This window comes from Trachurus trachurus (assembly GCF_905171665.1).
Source record: "Trachurus trachurus genome assembly, chromosome: 5".
Classification (NCBI taxonomy): domain Eukaryota; kingdom Metazoa; phylum Chordata; class Actinopteri; order Carangiformes; family Carangidae; genus Trachurus; species Trachurus trachurus.
Genome location: NC_139896.1, coordinates 5843077 through 5861568, shown reverse-complemented (window position 1 = coordinate 5861568; position 18492 = coordinate 5843077). Strand labels below are relative to the sequence as shown.

Here is an 18492-nt window from a genome sequence, read left to right as displayed (position 1 = left end):
AAAATCAAATATTGCACAGCAGGAACAGTGTGTGTGACGAATACAGTGATAAAAAGGTCCTAACAGGTACATAATAATAATAATAATAGTAATTCTCTTTATACAAACAGCAGGACGACAAGTCTTTGACTCTTCTTCCCCACCAACCAAAGAGCTGGTATAATAATAATAATAAAAAAAAAAGTTCCTAACCATCTAAAACATGAGCTGAGAATCAATCATAACTCGTAACTCTTGTTATATTTACACAGGTTTCAACCTTAAAAAGCTTGTTGATGTGCAGTTGCTCGTCTCCAGGGGCGACGGAGGCAGAAAACAACAGCGGACATGCTCCGACGACAGTATGAAAAGATAAAATATATAAAAACAAACAGACTAATAATGTTCAGCTTCCTGGAGTTAGTGTATTCATGTAATGTACAGTTTTTTAAGATATTTATATATTAGTGGCTGATCTGTTTCTGTCCAGAGGGGGGCGGAGCCTATTACAGGTGTATTGTTCATCAGTAGTAGTGTGTGTTTTTGTCTCCACAGCAGATTGAAGTGTTTTTTCCTTCGACTGGTCTTTAAACCGAAGGAGAAAAATCCTGTTGATTAAAGTTGAAGCAGAAAAAAAAGAAAAACCTGAGGTTCGTGTGAACGGCTTCGGGCAGGTTTGTGTTTGACCAGGTGTGTCCTCCTCCTCCTCCTCCTCTTCTTCCTCCTGCTGCTGCTGCTCAGGTGAGTGTCAAGTCTGAGAAACAGCTGGATGATGTTTAACATAGTGACTGATTGATCCAAAGAGTTAATAACAGAACCAGACAGAGTCGTTTTAGAGGTAAATTCATGCAAAACCGCTGATGCACGTTCCCGTCGGGGGCAGTTTTTCCAGCAAGCAGTCTCTGCATTTCCCTCTAAAACAACTCTGTCTGGTAACGTTGTGTTATTATCTCATAGCGTGGTGAATGTGCAGGTCACAACTTGTCCACCAGAGCGTTGTGGAGTTGTTGGATTGTGTATTTGATGAGTTTGATGAGGGGAAACCAAGAAATCCCATAATGAGCCTCCGTAGCGTAGCTCAGAGCAGCTCACGGCTCTGCTCTAAAAAAAATAGCTTGCGGTAACAAACCTTCTGCTATGACTATAGGGATTATGGGCAATGGACCAATTTGCCAAAATGTTGAACTATCCCTTTAACACCCTCTCTCCCTCTCCCCTATCTATGAAAACAATAAGAGCGACTGTTGTTCGTCTCATCAGGCAGAGTGATGATCAAACACACTGGTTAATTAATTAATTAATTACACGTCCGGCCATCACACAGATCCAGGATCAGCTCAGTGGAGTGTGTGTGTGTGTGTGTGTGTGTGTGTTTGTGTGTGTGTGTGAGGGGTTGGTTGGGGGTTCAGGTCGGGCAGCAGGAGCTCAGGACACGGGACAGGAGTTGTTGGTAGTTTGGCTGGGTAAGCGAGGTAGGGTTTGTTTGTTTGTCGGAAAAATCAAGTGGCTTCGAAAAACTGGCAGGAGTGTCGATGGACGAATATTTTTACAAGGTGCCACTTCTCCATCATCTCTCCGTCACATTCTCTCCATCATCTCTCCAGCTCTCTCTCCATCTCTCTGTCTCTCTTTGTGCGTTCGGTGTCGACGGACGAGGCCTCGGCTCAGACCTTAATGTCCTCCTGGATGCTTAGCAGCGACAGCGTCTTCTTGATCCTCAGCGCCGTCAGACGAGCCGCTCCGTTCGCGTACCAACACTCACGCATGATTTTACCCATCACACGCAACGACTGAGGAGGAAGAAGAGGAAGAAGAAGGAGAAAAAAGAGGAGGAGGAAACAGGGTTAATATAAAGATAATGACAGAACTGTGATGAAGAAATAAAATGTTTGACAGTGACGCTGCTTCTTCTTAGTCAACAGAGCCACAGATTAGGGCTGGACGATTATTGCAAAAATCATAATCACGATTATTTTGGTCAATATTGAAATCACGATTATTTACACGATTATGCGGAGGGGGGGGGCTGCTGCAGCTTGACCATGCTACATTATTACCTTAAATAAACAGTGCCAATGTGTGTTTAAGGTTTTTAAGTTTATAATTTTAAATATTTATTCAAAATTTATTTAAAACTTTTTTTTTTTTAAGTTTTATGATCCAGCAGCAGAAACTATACAGGGTGTTTAGCTTAACTTTTCTACATTTTTACCTTGAATAAACAGATTTGGAGTAATTGTCATGGTTGAACTTATTAAGAGGGAGAATGGAGGCTCTCTGCTTCCGTGTGTGTCGCTTATTGCGTCTCTGGGATGAAATCCAACCTGGGAAGATCAGAGCCTCCGCCCCGCTGCGCTGTTCCAGCTCTCGTGACAAACGCACCCCATAACTTCTTTTTTCTTTCTTTTTTTGACGCGCCCCATAAGTGATCTCTTGTTTATGACAGATTAAACTACACAAATACACGTCGTAACGTCGCATAACGTTATCCGCCGCTCTACAGATTGCTTTGTAAACATATGCACATGTCGCCTACGGGCCGGGGGGAGAGGAGGAGGAGGAGGAGGGGGGGGGGGTTGTTGTTGTGCGGCCGCTTTGAGGAGACGAGCGAGTGTTTTAAATTATTATTTCCCGTTCATTCGTCCTGAGCGGTGGCCGCTGCTCTCTCTTCACTGGCGCTGATTTTTAAACGCCGCCGTCAACACACGAGTGGACTCGTCCACAGCATTAACTGAGAGAGGAGTGCAGTGCAGGCCCGGGGGCGGAAGCGCGCATGTGTGTTTTTCAGAATAAAACACCAATAGACAAAAAAATAATCGTTTTTCTTCGATTACAGTGTTTTTATGATCGTAAGAAGCCAAAATCGTAATCACGATCAAAATTCGATTAATCGTCCAGCCCTACCACAGATGCTGATAATACAGTCTTAACCAGTCTCTGATGGTGAGCTGCTGCATAGAGTCATTCATCATTAGCCACGTTTACATTTGCTTTTTTTTCTACAATCTGATTATAATCATTCTGATGGGAAATTCCAACTTCGCGAAATAAATTGATCAGATTAAAACGGGTGTGTGTGCACATCAAGTAATTAATCAGTATAAATTCAGTGTGACATCATGCGCAGTGTATGGAGATAGATTTGTGTCTTCATTATTCAATCAAAAGAATAGTTGATTCCTGAATATATCTCCTTAAAATCGCATGAAATTAAAGTGATTAATCTCTGCCTTGTCCATTCAAAACGTCTCATTGCCATGTATTGGAAAAATATATCATGTTGTCCAGCTATTAGTCATTGGCTGAAAGAATTATCATTGTGTCTGGCTTTAGAGAAGCTGACTTATAGTATTAAACATAGTCATAGACTTGAAATCTGCCTTTTCTTGCTTTTTTTTGAAAAGCGTGGATCTGCAGTGTGCCCATGACCCTTGAATTTCATTGCTCTACACTGACTCTCTGTTGTCTGTGCATCTTTCTTCTTTTTTTTTTAATGGCGTTGCACTATGTGTTTGATTTTATGGCTCTATGTATACTTACTTTTTCTTATTTCCCATTTGCTTATTTATTTTTCCTCTTTTCCTGTTGCTTGGCGGGTGTTAATTTTACACTCTGCGCATGGCGTTTGTTTACAACTTTCGACCGGTTGAGACTGTTACTGTGTGAACTCAAACGACACAAAAGAAAAATATATTTGATATACTAGATACTTGTATCATTTTAGCCGCTGAGTGGGAACAAAGCAAACGAGCCACAGGTCTGAAAACACCCTGAAGCTCTGTGAGTCTCTTTCTTTGGACTCTGTCCAATATGAATGAATATGTATGATATTTATACAGTATGCAGTGCTCCTGACATGTTTACTTATCTATAATCCTGTGTTTTTCTATTATCTTTTGCTTGTATATTTATTATTGCTGTCAAAGTTAACGTGTTTTGGCGATTAATTTTAAACATTTAGCGTGTAAAGTGTTTAGTTTACTTCTGGTGGTGACTGACCCGTAACCTTTGGTGATGTGTGCAGACAAAACCAGGCAAAGCGTTGTAGCTACCCGCTGTAGCGCTGTTATTCTTCACTTTATTAGGTTTTAATATTTTTTCATGTGAGTAATTAACTGCTTTTTTTAATTGATTGACAGTGCTAATATTTATATATAAAAATATATTATTGGGAGTGGTCATGCAGCCCGGAAGAAGGTTAAAGCACCATTCAAACATTTCTTCTGTGCAAGTATTACAGTCTCTATATCAGGAATGTGAAAACCACATAGAAGCCAAAAAGAGGCATAACATTGTTGAAATTGCAAGTATTTTTCTCAAGAAATTTCAGGTTGCTCATAACATGTTTATTGTTTTGTAAAACGGAGGGTTCGTTTGCACTAAAACGAATGGAATAAGTTATTTATAGGTTATTATGCATTTTACTGGTCCGGCCCACTTGAGATCAAATTGCCTGAACTAAAATGAGTTTGACATATCTGCTCTATATCTTTAATCATGTTTCTCATCATCTGAATCTCCCGTTCCTACCTCGTAGCTCTGCCACCAGTTTGGGATGTTGGGCCGAAGCTTCTGCTCACACACCAGCTTCCTCATCTCCTCTATGGAGGGGTCGGAGGGAACCAGGTCGTAGTAGGGCAGCTGGTACTCCTCGTGGATACCTGGCGATAACACAACACAACACAACACGTTCATCTGTTGACGCTGCGACCTGAGACCTGAGCTCCCAACACCGATACAAAAGAAAAACAAACGGCGCGGCTCGAGTTGTCCCGACCTCCACTGTTGCAGCGGCGGGCGACCTCCCAGTAGACCAGACCCAGCGCGTAGATGTCGGCGCACTTGAACGAGTCGAAGTGTCTCGTGTTGATGGTCTCATCCAGAACCTCCGGAGCCATGTACCTGAGGAGACGGGAAGAACAGCAACGTGTCAGAGATACGTGTGGGAACGGACGGACAAGTGTGTGTGTGTGTGTGTGTGTGTGTTAGTGCTGCACGATTTGGACAATAATGTGCGATTGCATTTATGGTGGACAATATTGCAATTTGCGATTGTGATTAAGTCTACTTGCTTGATTATGCAGGACAACACAGAGAATAATATAGATTTCAGTGTGTTTCTCAACTCAAAACATACATATTTTAAAGGGATAGTTCAACATTTTGGCAAATTGGCCCATTTCCATAATCCATATAGTCATAGCAGTAGGTTCGCTACCTTTAATTGTCAGTGCAAGCTATTTTTAGAACGGCGGAGCAGAGTCGCGAGCTGCTCAGAGTTGTTTTGCATGAATTTCCCTCTAAAACAACTCTGTCTGGTAACGTTCTGTTATTATCTCATAGCGTGGTGAATGTGCAGGTCACAACTTGTCCACCAGAGTGTTTTGGAGTTGTTGGATTGTGTATTTGATGAGTTTTCCGTAGCGTAGCTCTGAGCAGCTCACGGCTCTGCTCCGCCGTTCTAAAATAACTTGCACCGACAATCAAAGGTAACAAACCTACTCCTAAAACTATAGGGATTATGGCCGGGCCAGTTTGCCAAAATGTTGAACTATCCCTTTAAGTAAAAAAGTAACTTCTATCCAGTGTGTGGATCATTTTCCAAGACCCCTCTTTATTAACTCAGTGTTTCCCATACTGTTTATTTTGGGTGTTCTTTTTATTATTTAAGAAAAAAGAGCTAACTTTTTTTTGTGCAATTTGATAGTCTATTGCCATCATTTCATTACAATATATTATAATGCATTTCTCTCTCTCACACAGCACACACAGGTGCTACACTCACACCAGTAACACAGACACACCCACCAACACTCTGACAAACAATGGAGACGACAGATGAGTGTTGCCGTTACGGTAAAAAAAAAGAAGAAACCCAAACAAGAACCAGAGCTTCCCTGGCCCTTCGCTAGAGAAATATCGCTGTTTTATTAAACGCACCGTACGAGTCGTGGAGGGAAGAACAGGAAAGATAGTCCCGATTGCAAGTTGATTAATTGTGCCGCACTAGTGTGTGTGTGTGTGCGTGTGTTGGGGGGGCTCAGACCTCTTGGTGCCGACCCTCTGGTTGGGGGCGATGTCGATGGTGTCGGTGGCGGAGTCGTGGCGGACGGCCAGGCCCAGGTCAGCGATGGCACAGGTGCAGTTCTTCTTCACCAGGATGTTCTTGGACTTGAGGTCACGGTGGGCGATGCCGGGCTTTCCTACACACACACACACACACACACACACACACACACACACACACACACACACACACACACACACACACACACACACACACACACACACACACACACACACACACACACTCACCTCATCACTAACTGTAATGTACAGTTTTATTTTATTTATTTTATTAAATTCACACACAGTGGGGAAAATCAGTATTTGATCCCCTGCTGATTTGATAAGTTTGCTCCCCACAAAGAAATGGACGGTCTATAGTTTTTACGGTAAGTTTATTTTAACAGAGAGAAACAGAAAATTAACATCAGAACATCCAGAAATAATATCATCAAATACAGTAAAGGTTTTAAACTAATTTACTAATTTGATCAAGTAAAATATGGGGCAAATAAAATCAGCGGGGGATCAAATACTGATTTTCCCCACTGCATAAACATCTTCTGGAATTAAAAAGTCAATATAAAGAGTTTTCTTCATCCTGATCCTTCCTACACAAGGGATGTGTGAAATATAATTTATCATAATTTTGTCAGTAATGCATGAATTGAAAATTGATTTATTTTTTATATAGCTTGATTTTGTTTTTATTATTCTCTGTTTTTTTATCTATCTATCTATCTATCTATCTATCTATCTATCTATCTATCTATCTATCTATCTATCTATCTATCTATCTATAGGACTAATACAAATGAAAATGTGTATAATGTACAAATCAAAAATGCCTACATTATAATTTATATTTGGTATAAGATGATATTTATCTTATTTATATAGTGTATAAGTGAATTCCTGTCTAAATGCAGGTGTGCAGTAACAGCGACACTACCTTGTGTTCCCAGGATCTCCATGTGCAGGTGTGCGAGGCCGCTGGCGGCCGACAGAGCCAGTTTGATCATCCCCTCTGTGGTGACGGAGTAACGGTTCAGGTAGTCGAACAGGGAGCCGTGCTCGTGGTAGTCGGACACCAACCACAGCTGAGTCCATGTGCCGTTGTCTGAGCCGCAGAGAGAGAGAGAGAGATGTTCATAACATGCAGAAAGATTAATACAGAAGAGCATTAGAGCCGACAGAGAAGATTCTAGGCTCTAGTTTCGTAGTCCAGGTGCAGCACAGGTGAGAGAGATGTGAACTCGTTAGTTTGCATCACGTTTTAATCTGTGTTAATTCAATGAGTTTCAATGAGTTTCCATTATGCAACATCAAATCATATGTTGAATCTGTGCTGACCTTTTCTCTCCTCTGCTGGTTCGGAAACCTTAACATCAAGTCAAAAAATGCACTAAGCAGAGTGATAAAAACAAGCAGCAAGATTTTGGGAGTCCAACAGTGCACACTTGCAGATAGGCAGATAATTAGGAAGGCTAATGCCATTCTTTCTGATAGCTCCCATCCCTTACACTCTGAATTCCAGCTTTTGCCTTCTGGCTCCCGATTCAGACTTCCTTGTATAAAAAGTAATAGGTACAAGCACTCCTTGATCCCTACAGCCATCTCCCTTTTGAATTCTGTACAGGGTAGGAGTCGTACCTGACTGTTTGACCGATATTCTGTGGTTCTGTTCTGTTTCTTGTTTCTTGTGATATTGATGATGATGTAGATATGGAGGATATGCACTGATTGCACTTTCCCGGTCATTTATGGGCTTTTTTAGTCGTGCCACTGTATTTTACCCCCCCCCCCCCCCTTTTTAATTGTGTGTCTTGTATCTGTGTTCTTTTTACTTGCTGCAACAATAATTGCCCTACGGGGACACAAATAAAAACCTTGAACCTTAAACCTTGATCTAAATTTCTGAGAAAAAAGTCAAAATTTCTGAGAAAAAAGTCAAAATTTCTGAGAAAAAAGAAATCTAAATTTCCGGGGGGAAAAAAGATCAAAATTTCTGAGAAAAAAGATCAAAATTTCTGAGAAAAAAAATCTAAATTTCTGGAAAAAAAAAAAAACTTTCTGAGAAAATAAGTCAGAATTTCTTTTTGTTTTTGTCTCAGAACTGATTTCTGACTTTTTTACTCTGAATCTGTTGCCCTTAATGCTCTTCTGTAGATTAATGACAAAAATAGAAAAAAGTCAAGACGTCCTTCACACCTTTGTTGTCAGCGGCGATGAAGCCCAGGATGTTCTCGTGGCGCAGCATGATAGTCTGATAGATCTCGGCCTCTCGGAACCAGGAGCGCTCCTCTCTGGAGGAGAAGATCTTCACGGCCACGTCGCCTCCTCGCCACCGCCCTCGCCACACCTCCCCGAACCGGCCTTTACCGATGATCTCCTGCAGCACGATGGTTCTGGCCACGGTGCGCTGGACGAACAGGGGCAGACCTGCTCAGAGGGGACACACAACGTCATGAGTGGTGTTCGTCCTTTATCCTCACATTATCAGCTGAGAGATGTTTTCATTTTGGTTTATTTTGACACTTAAACGTAGGCTAAAACCCATCTTTTTAATCTGGCTTTTATGCTATAGTCTCATAGTGATTTTATTCTATTTTACAGTTTTATACTCTTTCTTATTGTTATCTTTCTCTTTAGTGTTTGAGTGTTGTGTTTTTGAGTGTTTTCTTATTTATTCTTAATATTTTGCCCTATATTTCTATCCTGCATTTTATTCTATTCTATTTTATAAAATCTGTATCTATTTTCTATTGCTATATTTTATTTTATTGTTGTTTTTAATCTTCGTGCATTAGTCTCCATGCTATTTGTCTTGTTTTACCTCCTATATATATATACTTGTTCAATCAAAATGTAAAGCACTTTGAACGGCATTTATTTGCTTTGAAAGGTGCTATATAAATAACATTTGATTGATTGATTGATTGATTGAATGAACGGTTATGTAACACAACGTATCATATCTTATACATTTAACTGCTATAAGGTGCAAGCTACAGTGCTGCTGCAAAAGTGCTACAAAGTTTATGCAGCCTTTGATAGTTTAGATTATTTTATTATTTTATTATCGCCAGTTTTAAAATATGAAATGTCAGGTTTATGTTTATGTTCCATGTCCTTGTTTTGAGGAAAAATAAGCCTAGTTCTCTATTCGTTTGTGTTTTGTTTTGTGTTTTGTGTCACGTGTCAGGCCTATCACGTTTCATTCTTTATCTCTCAAATTAATTATCTTATCTGTACCCTCTGTTTACAGTTTTGCTTTATACATTATCTGCACTATCTTGTATTTAACTAAATCATGGAATTGAAGTGCTCTGAATTTTTGTGTGTTCGCTGCACTGTGATCTTGTGATAATTAATATGGCTCTTTTTTGTAAAATAAAGATTGATAGAATATATACAGCTCTGGAAAAAATTAAGAGACCACTTCAAAATGATCAGTTCCTCTGGTTTTACTATTCATAGCTATGTGTTTGGGTAAAATGAACACTTTTGTTTCATTCTATAACCTACTGACATCATTTCTCCCAAATTGGAAATAAAAATATTGTCATTTAGAGGATTTATTTGCAGAAAATGGCAACAGGTCAAAATAACAAAAAAAGTTCCAGTGTTTTCAGACCTTGTATAATGCAAAGAAAACAAGTTCATATTAATTTTAAAACAACACAACACTACTTTTTAAACTTAAGGTGCGTTCACACTGGACCTTTTATTTATTTATTTATTTTTTTTTAAGTATATTTTTTCGGCTTTTTACCTTTATTTGATAGTGATGACAGTAGAGATAGACAGGAAATGGGGAGGCAGAGAGAGGGGGAATGACACGCAGGAAAGGACCTTTTATTTTTGTCGCTGTCACTCGTATCGCTCCGAAAAAAACGCTCCGTCGCTCAGCTGCATTCGCTCGTCAATTTGGCACAGACTCGCATTTTCGCTTTGATGACGTCATGCCCACTGCCATGTGTCTCTGTTTACACCGGCACCACCGGCATTACGGCAGCCGATCAGCGCTGAGCGACGAGCGACAGACGGCCGGAGAGTTGGGATTTCTCATCTCGAGCGACAGAGCGAAAAAACGCTCCGTTGCTGTCGCTCGGAGCCCCAGCGTTTTTTCGCCTGGGCGTTTAAGCGTTCAATCGCTCGTTTGCATTGACTTAACATGTAAACTCGTTGCTCGTTCAAAAAACAAAAGGTCCGGTGTGAAAGCAGCTTTAGGAAGAGTTTAGAAATCAACAATGGTGGAATAATTCCAATTTTTAATCGCAGCAGTGTTATAATCTTCCTCATTAAATATGATTTAAGTAGAGTGAGGTGTGCTTGTGTTGGAGTTCAATAGACACTGGAATCGATGGCTGCCATACACGTAGAGCTAAGGCTGATTTATTAAGAACATTTTGGAGTGGTCTCTTTATTTTTTCCAGAGCTTGTATCTTATGTGCATTTCCCCAGATCTCCAGGCAGGAGGTGTCGGTGATGAGTGGAACAATGAATGATGCGCTGACCTGAGCCTGAGCCAGATGTGGACAGGTCGTAGATGAGGTCCTGCAGCGTCCGGTCCTTGGCCGGGTAGAGGTGGTCGCAGGACGGGTCCTCCACCTCCAGCCGCTGCCGGTGGTTGTAGGCCCTCTGGTGGTACTGGTAGAGGAACAGGCCGCCCAGCAGCAGCAGACACAGCAGGAACAGAGGCCCCGCGATCACCGCCACCAGCTCCACCAGCCCCCAGGCGCCGCCCGGGCCGTAGCCGCCGTCCACCCCCGATGGAGACGTGACTGGAAAACAAGAGGAGATTCACATCTGACACGACTTCTTCCTCTGATGAGGCGATTTCCTGATCACAGCAACAACAAAAAAAGCTTTTGTCCAAGTTGACAATTAGAAAACCAGAAAACCATTCACTCACTGCATTAAATTACGTTGGTTATTTCCACTTTTTTTTTACACAAAGAAACGCTCCATCAACACTGAGAGAGGCTTTTACTGTGAAATGCAGCAACACAATAAGAGCTGAAATTAAATTAGCAGCAAAATAACTCAGTTAAAAGGTCACATCAGTCTCTCATTCAGCCGAGCTGGGTCCAACTATCTGGATTTTGAAATCCTTTTTTTTGCCATCCAGGATCACGTAAGCCATCTTCCCAGTTGTTCAAAGCAAAGTTCGAATAATAATACAGATACAAACTTTTCAAGATAACCAGTGCGCATTTTAAAGGAAAAGAAATAGGTACCTGTTTTTAGGGCAAGATCTACCAGCTGTTGCAGCTTTTATGTGAGTGTCAATGTGAATTTTATAGCTTTTATTGTGAGATTTTTTAATGTGGGTTTTTACGTTGGTGTTTGTATGTCTAACTGTTCGGAGCCCAAACTGATGACAAATTTCTGTCCTTGTAATAGACAAAAACGTTTTTTGTATTGAAGTGAATTGAATTGAATTGAATTGAATGGGGTCACTCAAAGTGTATTTATTTGAAAATGTGGTGTATGTGTTGTTTTCTGTTTCTTCAGACCATAGACCTTAATCTTCTCTGGTCTGGCTGATTAAATAAATGAAAAAAAAAGGAAATATACAGAACATTAGTCAAACACATTGTGAATATTTTTCCATGTGTTTCACATTCAAACTTCTTAAAAGTTAACCTTATGTATGTTTATCACTGTGATGGTTTAAAAAAGAGGTGCAAAATATAAACCAATAAAGTATACAGTATATGCTACATAATAAATATTGTTGTTTAAATCACATTTTGTTCCACCCGAATGCTGTGATCGGAATAATCCAGATGTTTTGGATCAAAGTTTTCCTGATCCAACTAAAAAGTTTTGAACAACACAAATTGAGATCTGATCCGATCTCAGAATCTGTTTTTAGATTTGAAACAACCCATTTTCAAGATTTAATCCGATCCATTATCCAAAATCCGATTCGATTACCTTTTGAACAACTGGGTCCAGGTTTTACTTTTGTGTTTCAATACGAGGCTTTTTTTTATTTTTCCTATAACAAAACAGGAGCTCGTGCACCCTCAGACCAAAACAGACGTATCACTCCTCACTTTGTCTCTGAAGTGTCGTTAAAAACTTCCTATAAACTCTGTGACTTTTGTTTGAGCTGTGAACGAACTCTCTCCGCGGTTTCCTGTCACCATTGTTCCTCGGTGACGTGTCCTTTCAGCAGAAAAATGTGGAGGACACTGAACAAAAAAAAAACACTTCTGGAAACATTACAGTAAATCTTTTGAGGAACTGTGTGAATCACTCAAAAAATAAAGGAAATCCTGAAATGTTTTTTTTTTTTTCAATCTAACATCTAATTTATTCTCAAGGCTGCAGGTTAAAAAGAAGCAGCAAATGCCTCAACACTTTAAAGGGATATGCCAACATTTTTTTTCTTGTCTTGCCTCACTCCCGAGTCCATGACCAGCAGATAGACACCATCCTTTTGACTGTGCGTGCAGTAACCATGGAGATAGAGCCGTATCGCCCGTAATTAGCTTAGCTCAAACGCTGGAAGTGTATAGGTAGTGTTAGCCTGCCTCCTACCTGAGCTGAAATCAGCAGTCAGAAGCTGATTTAATTTTAGCTCTAAACTCTGTAAATATATCACTTTATCGACATTTCAAACATGTTTAGGGGAGAAAGTAGCTGTTTAGATCAGCAGTGTGTCGTTAATTTGTCTAAATACCAGCTGTTTACAATTTTGTTCGGACGAATTCGGCGCTACTCAAGCTAGCCGTTGTGACCAAGCACTTCTGGTTACTTTCACAAAATAAAACACCCGTTGCCCTTTACACACAGAAAACCATGACGATAGAATTTGTGCTTGTACTTTGAAATAGGAAGCTAACCTACCCTCGATGTAGCTAGCTTGAACCAAAATAAACCGTCTTTGCTTGAACCCTCCGTTTTGACCGATCTCGTCCCGTTACCGGCATTTGATCGCTCAAGGTGCCTTACCGGAGAGTTTTGTCAGCTCTGAGACGAAGATCGGTCCGCCGGTTTCCGTTTAGAGTTGCTGAAGAGTTTCTCTGATGACTTTAGGTGGAGGCAGGCTAACACTACCCATACACTTCCAGTGTTTGAGCTAAGCTAATTACAGGCGATACGGCTCTATCTCCCTTGTTACTGCACGCACAGTTGAAAGGATGGTGTCTAGGGTTGCAAAAGGGTGGACATTTTCCAGTAAATTTCCAGAATATTTCCAGAAACTTTCCATGGGAAGTTAAACTGGGGAATTTTAGAAATATTCCAAATTGGAAACTTTCCTTGGGAATTTATGGGAATTATTGGGAATTTATGGGAATTAACTGGAAATTGGGGGTAATTTAAACAAACTGTATCATATCCAAACATAAATGCAAATATTTTGTTTTGTCATAAGCAGACATCCATGCAAAATAATTAACAATTAAAAAACATTTCAACTGATTTATTTGTGAGTAGAACTTTATCAACTTTTAATTCTTGTATGAACAATCAATTCTTTTACTGAATAACAAAAACATGATGAATGTTGAGTAAAATATTACTACCCCCCCCCCAAATAAAAAAAAAGTAAGCAGTGTGCATGTGATTGAGGAATAGCCTGGATATTCAAGTGTACTTGCATTAAATATGGTTGTTTTAGCCAATATTATGCTACAATATATTTCCCCCAACTATATTTAAGTTCTCTGTTCGGATTTATTCCCGTTTATTCCCATATATTCCTGTTAATTCCCATATATTCCCATAAATTCCCATGGAAAGTTTGAAAATTTCCCGGAATTTTGCAACCCTAGTGGTGTCTATCTGCTGGTCATGGACTCGGGAGTGAGGCAAGGTGTATTCCTTTAATGCAGCTTCTTATCCTGAGGTGAACTCACAGAGCTCGTATTAGATGCACTAACAGTTTGTGATTTATTAGCTGCTGCTGTTTAATCTCCGTCACAGTTCTTTTACCTGAGGGAACCTTGAGGTCGATGCTGTTGCAGTAGTCGGTGTAGCAGCAGTGGATGTTGAGCAGACCCTCGGCTCCCAGGCAGTAGAACGGCTGCCCGGGGGGAACCAGCTTGTCCCGCGTGATGCAGATGCGGATGTGGCGCTCTTGGCCCTCGATGAAGGAGGTGGAGGCCATGCAGGCGCCATCGGTCTCGCACTGGGAACCGGTCTTCTCACACTGGGCTGTGGTGCAGTTACACCAGATGGCTGCAGAGACAGAGGGATGGGAGCAAAACATGTGTTAGAAATAATAACAATATAGCTTTATATTAGACCCCATAGGCCATAGGCAAGACGAACAACACAACAACAAACACACAATAAAAGAGAATAAAGCTAAAAATACATGTTTTATATCAATCCTCTCTGTTCTGTATCCATCCAGTACAGACAGATACCTGATGGAGCTACTGTTGATGTTGGTCAAACTATTGATTATATTATTTTCTGAGGCATCAAGTCGACACATAAATCTATACATAAGGTTTCTAAGTGCAGTGTTAAGGGGATATTTCAACATTTTGGCAAATTCACCCATTGCCATAATCCCTATAGTCTTAGGAGTAGATTCGTTACCTTTAACTGTCAGTACAAGCTGTTTTTCGATCGGCGAGCTGCTCAGCTAACGCTACCGAGGAGGCATATGGTATTTCCGGGTTTCCCCCATCAGACTCAACAAATACACAATCCAATAACTCCAAAACGCTCTGGTGGACAAGTTGTGACCTGCACATTCGCCACGCTGCGACCTACCGGCTGTGGCTAACAACAGCTAACATTCATATCGAAACATATCGCCGTCAAAACGTAGTTGCCGGTCATGGCGATTACAGCGAAGATGGCGTCCTTTTTTCTTTTTTTTCCAGCCGGGTTTAAGCAGAGAATTATTGCTAATTAGACAGACCACGTCAAGTCCAGTCTTCTAACCCTCCTCTCCTCCATGTGCATTAATTTGTTTCCAACGAAGCCGGTGAGAAATCAATCCATGGAGCGATGGATAACGTTATTTATCATCTACCATGTTACCATGTGTATATCTGTGTAGTCTTATCTGTCATCAAAAAGGGATCTAGGACTCTGGAACTGTTTAATTAAGGTAAAAATCTTGCATAGTTCGTCTTTAAATACTAACTCTAAATTTGACTGGGAGTCTTTCAGGTCTTACAGCTGCGGTTTGAACCACATTTGAAATTTCATTTACTTGTGTCTCTTTTGTTGAGACCTTCTGAGCCGGATCATGACAATAACAACAATATAGCAACACACCACAGTGGAAAATGACCTCATTACCTCCAGCAGAAAGTCGGTCTTTATCAAGAAACTAATCAAGAAACTCATTCTGTGAATTTTAAACATGGTTGAAAAGCCCACAGAATTTCAAGGAACTGTGATTAAAGTTCAATTTAAAGGAACTGAGCATCTGCAGAAAACTGGGACTATTAAAGCACTGAAGAGCATTAAATGTAAATGTCTCATTATTATTCTAAATGGACAATAAATGAGGCATTTTTACTGATCATACTGTTGGGACTGTTCATCACATACATATCAAAATTATGCATATTTTCTAAACTACTCATTTGTTTTGAATATAAAATCATAATCTGCAATGTAGCTGGCAACTACTGAACAGAATAAACAATATAATGGAGAAACAACACGCAGCAATAGATAAAGCTCTAAAAAAAACTCTAATCTACTGTTATGTGCTTTATTTCGTGTGTGACATTGTTTCACAGTTTTGGTTCTGGAGGTGGAAACTTGACGAGGCTCCAGTGAATTTTGCAGCGAAGTCCTTTAAATATTTCAGGTTTTTTAAGAGGAAAAAATGTCATGACATTGTGCCAAGATGAACTGGAGACTGAGGATGAGGAAGTAGAGGAAGTGCTGGGTGGTGGTGGTGCGTTCGGGTGGCAGGGGCTTTTGGGAGGATGGGTGGAGGAGGGTTTATGTGAGGGCATGAAGAAGGAGGAGGAGGAGGAGGAGAGATTAAATGACCAGCTGTGACAGTCATTAGACAAACAAGAGACGGAGACTTCCTCTGTGAAATTGACTAATGTTATTAAGACACAGACGTGATGTGACATTCCAGTAACTCAGACAAAAAAGAAGAAGAAGGAGAAGAAAAAATGTTTAAAAAAAAGCTCTCGTTTTTGGATTCTGTGGGAGAAAAATAAAGACGACCTCTGGTGTGGTGGAAAGATGAGCTGCTTGAACTTCAGCTTCATCTACGTCAAACGGGGATAGGAGGGAGGAGGGGGGGATATATAGGGTTAAAAAAACATTACAACATGTTTCGTGGCACTGACTCACACAATGCCTACAACACCTACTGAGCAGATGCTGCTGGTTAAATAGCAGCAACAAAAACAACCACAGAAGATAAAATAAGGAAAGAAAGACGACGTGCTGCTGACTGAACATGAAACAGCTCTGACATTTCAGACTTTCCGTGGTTATTAACAGGTTTAAACCACACTGCGCTGATTGTTGTAAACCTGCTGAGCTGTAGATAAGACACCGACTTCTTGACTGACGACTGCACTGCACATTCACCATTATGAAAGGAAAACAGTGATGAAACAAGTGATGAAATGATAAAAACAATCACAGAGTCAAATCTCTCTCCGTTGGTGTTTAAACGCTGTGTCGTGTTTTTTTCTGCACAACAGGTCAGACCGGATTTGTCCCGTTGTCAGTTGTATTTTACAACACATTAGCAACAAGTTTATGTCCCGTCATCCTGGAGTCGTCAACAGAAACAGAACCGAGACACCAAAATGTACACGATAGAATAGATTATAATGAGCTCCTTCTGGCACCATCATTTCATACGAGGAGGAAGAAGGAGGAAGGAACTGTTTCCAAATTTCTAAAACATCGCTTTGTCCCAGGAAAAAAAGTTGAGAAATGACTACTACTCTGCCCAGTCAGATGCATACAGTATTATTAACCTGCTGTTGCTGATGAATGAATTGTATTTATTGTAAGTTTATCTATATACATCACCTTTAACAGACACCAGTCATGAAGAACTTTACAATTTAAATCTGATTATCCTACACATTAACATCTGTTATCTGTCATTATAATAACTGTATAAAAATGTGCACTCTCTATCTATCTGGCTGGATGAGTACACATGTTGCCTCCACCATTAAACAACACTTGGTCACTTGTATTGTCATTGTCTTAATACTGTACTGTATTGATATTCTATTTTATTTATTTTGCTTGTTTGGTTGTTCTTGTTCCTTTTGGTTGTACTGTTTTTGTTTTGTTCTAATTGTGCCTCTGTTGTAATGTGAATATTATTCTGGTTTGAAATCAATTATGGAATAAATAAATAAATATAAAGATATATACTGACGGTAGGAGGAACACACACACACACACACAGGCCCAAACTAAACAAAACAGGACTGTCTCTGTGTTTACAGTAAAAAATAATTCCCTGAGCTGTCAGTCCATGCTACCTAAACACACTGTCTGCTCCACAGCAACACGGAGACATAATACGAGATATAATGTTTTATTAAATGACTATTAGAGGTATATAAAAGAGTATAGTATAGAGTATATTATCATCTGACCAGCTACATGTTTGTATACTGTGTCTCTGCATAACATTAGAGAGGTTATTAAACTGTTTAATTAAATGTGATGATATTAACTGTAGGAGGAACACACTCACAGGTCCAAACTAAACAGGACTGACTATCTCTGTGTTTATAGTAAAATTAATTCACTGAGCTGTCAGTGTCAGTCCATGCCACCTGAATGAACACACTGCTGCTGCTTCACATTAGCCTGTTAGCTCCACATCAGCCTGCTAAGCTAGCTCCATAGCAACACAAACGTAAAAACGTAAACGTAAAAAATAGATATAGCGTTTTATTATATGACTATTAAAGGTATATAAAAGAGTATAACCCGGTCTATATAATGATGAGGACTGACCTGTTTTTTCCTGCCTTTGGGCTCAGTTCAACTCTGTTCGTCAGGCTAGTAGAAGCTATGAGTAGAAGCTAGGTGGCTAACTAACTAGCTAACTAGCTGGTGGCTAACGTTCGCTCGTTGCTAACGTTAGCTCGTTGCTAGCTCAACGGCCGCGGCGCTGTCAACGGCCGCTGAGCTCCGTCAACAACAAAAACAGTGTTGAGTTGTTCCAGTTTTTCTACTCACCCTCGGAGCCTCGGAACAACAGGACAGACTGGACCACCACCACCACGACGGCTACTACCGAGACCCGGTGGAGGTGGTGGAGGAGGAGGAGGAGGTTAGCCATGGTCAATGAATTCCCGATTCATCGCATTAACACGGTGGTGAGTTTAGCTCAAAGAAGACGAGGAGGCGAAGAGGAGGAGGAGGAGGAGGAGGAGAGATGGTGACAGGCTGAGAGAGCTAGTAACATGGTCCACCAGCAGGCTGCAGCACACACACACACACACAGAG

General features: G+C 40.5%; 1 protein-coding gene across 1 annotated transcript; it reads right to left on the bottom strand.

Moving 5' to 3' along the window:
- Nucleotides 1-1330: 1330 nt before the first annotated feature.
- LOC310985841 (activin receptor type-1B-like) lies at nucleotides 1331-18390 on the bottom strand. Its single transcript, XM_083971502.1, has 9 exons — nucleotides 18223-18390; nucleotides 13999-14244; nucleotides 10566-10832; nucleotides 8257-8487; nucleotides 6998-7165; nucleotides 6026-6182; nucleotides 4757-4881; nucleotides 4510-4640; nucleotides 1331-1769 (listed from the first exon to the last, which is right to left on the bottom strand). Exons 1-9 carry the CDS (start codon nucleotides 18323-18325, stop codon nucleotides 1644-1646), a joined length of 1554 nt encoding a protein of 517 aa, XP_083827628.1. The 5' UTR covers nucleotides 18326-18390; the 3' UTR covers nucleotides 1331-1643.
- Nucleotides 18391-18492: the final 102 nt, after the last annotated feature.

Bases quoted from the DNA above. Each gene is read 5' to 3' on its own strand.
- LOC310985841 (XM_083971502.1), bottom strand. From the start codon at position 18,325: ATGGCTAACCTCCTCCTCCTCCTCCACCACCTCCACCGGGTCTCGGTA. The intron at 8,488-10,565 runs GTCAGCGCATCA...CCCTCTGAGCAG, and splicing joins CACATCTGGCTCAGGCTCAG to GTCTGCCCCTGTTCGTCCAG. The intron at 4,882-6,025 runs GTCTGAGCCCCC...CCGTCTCCTCAG, and splicing joins CAGAGGGTCGGCACCAAGAG to GTACATGGCTCCGGAGGTTC.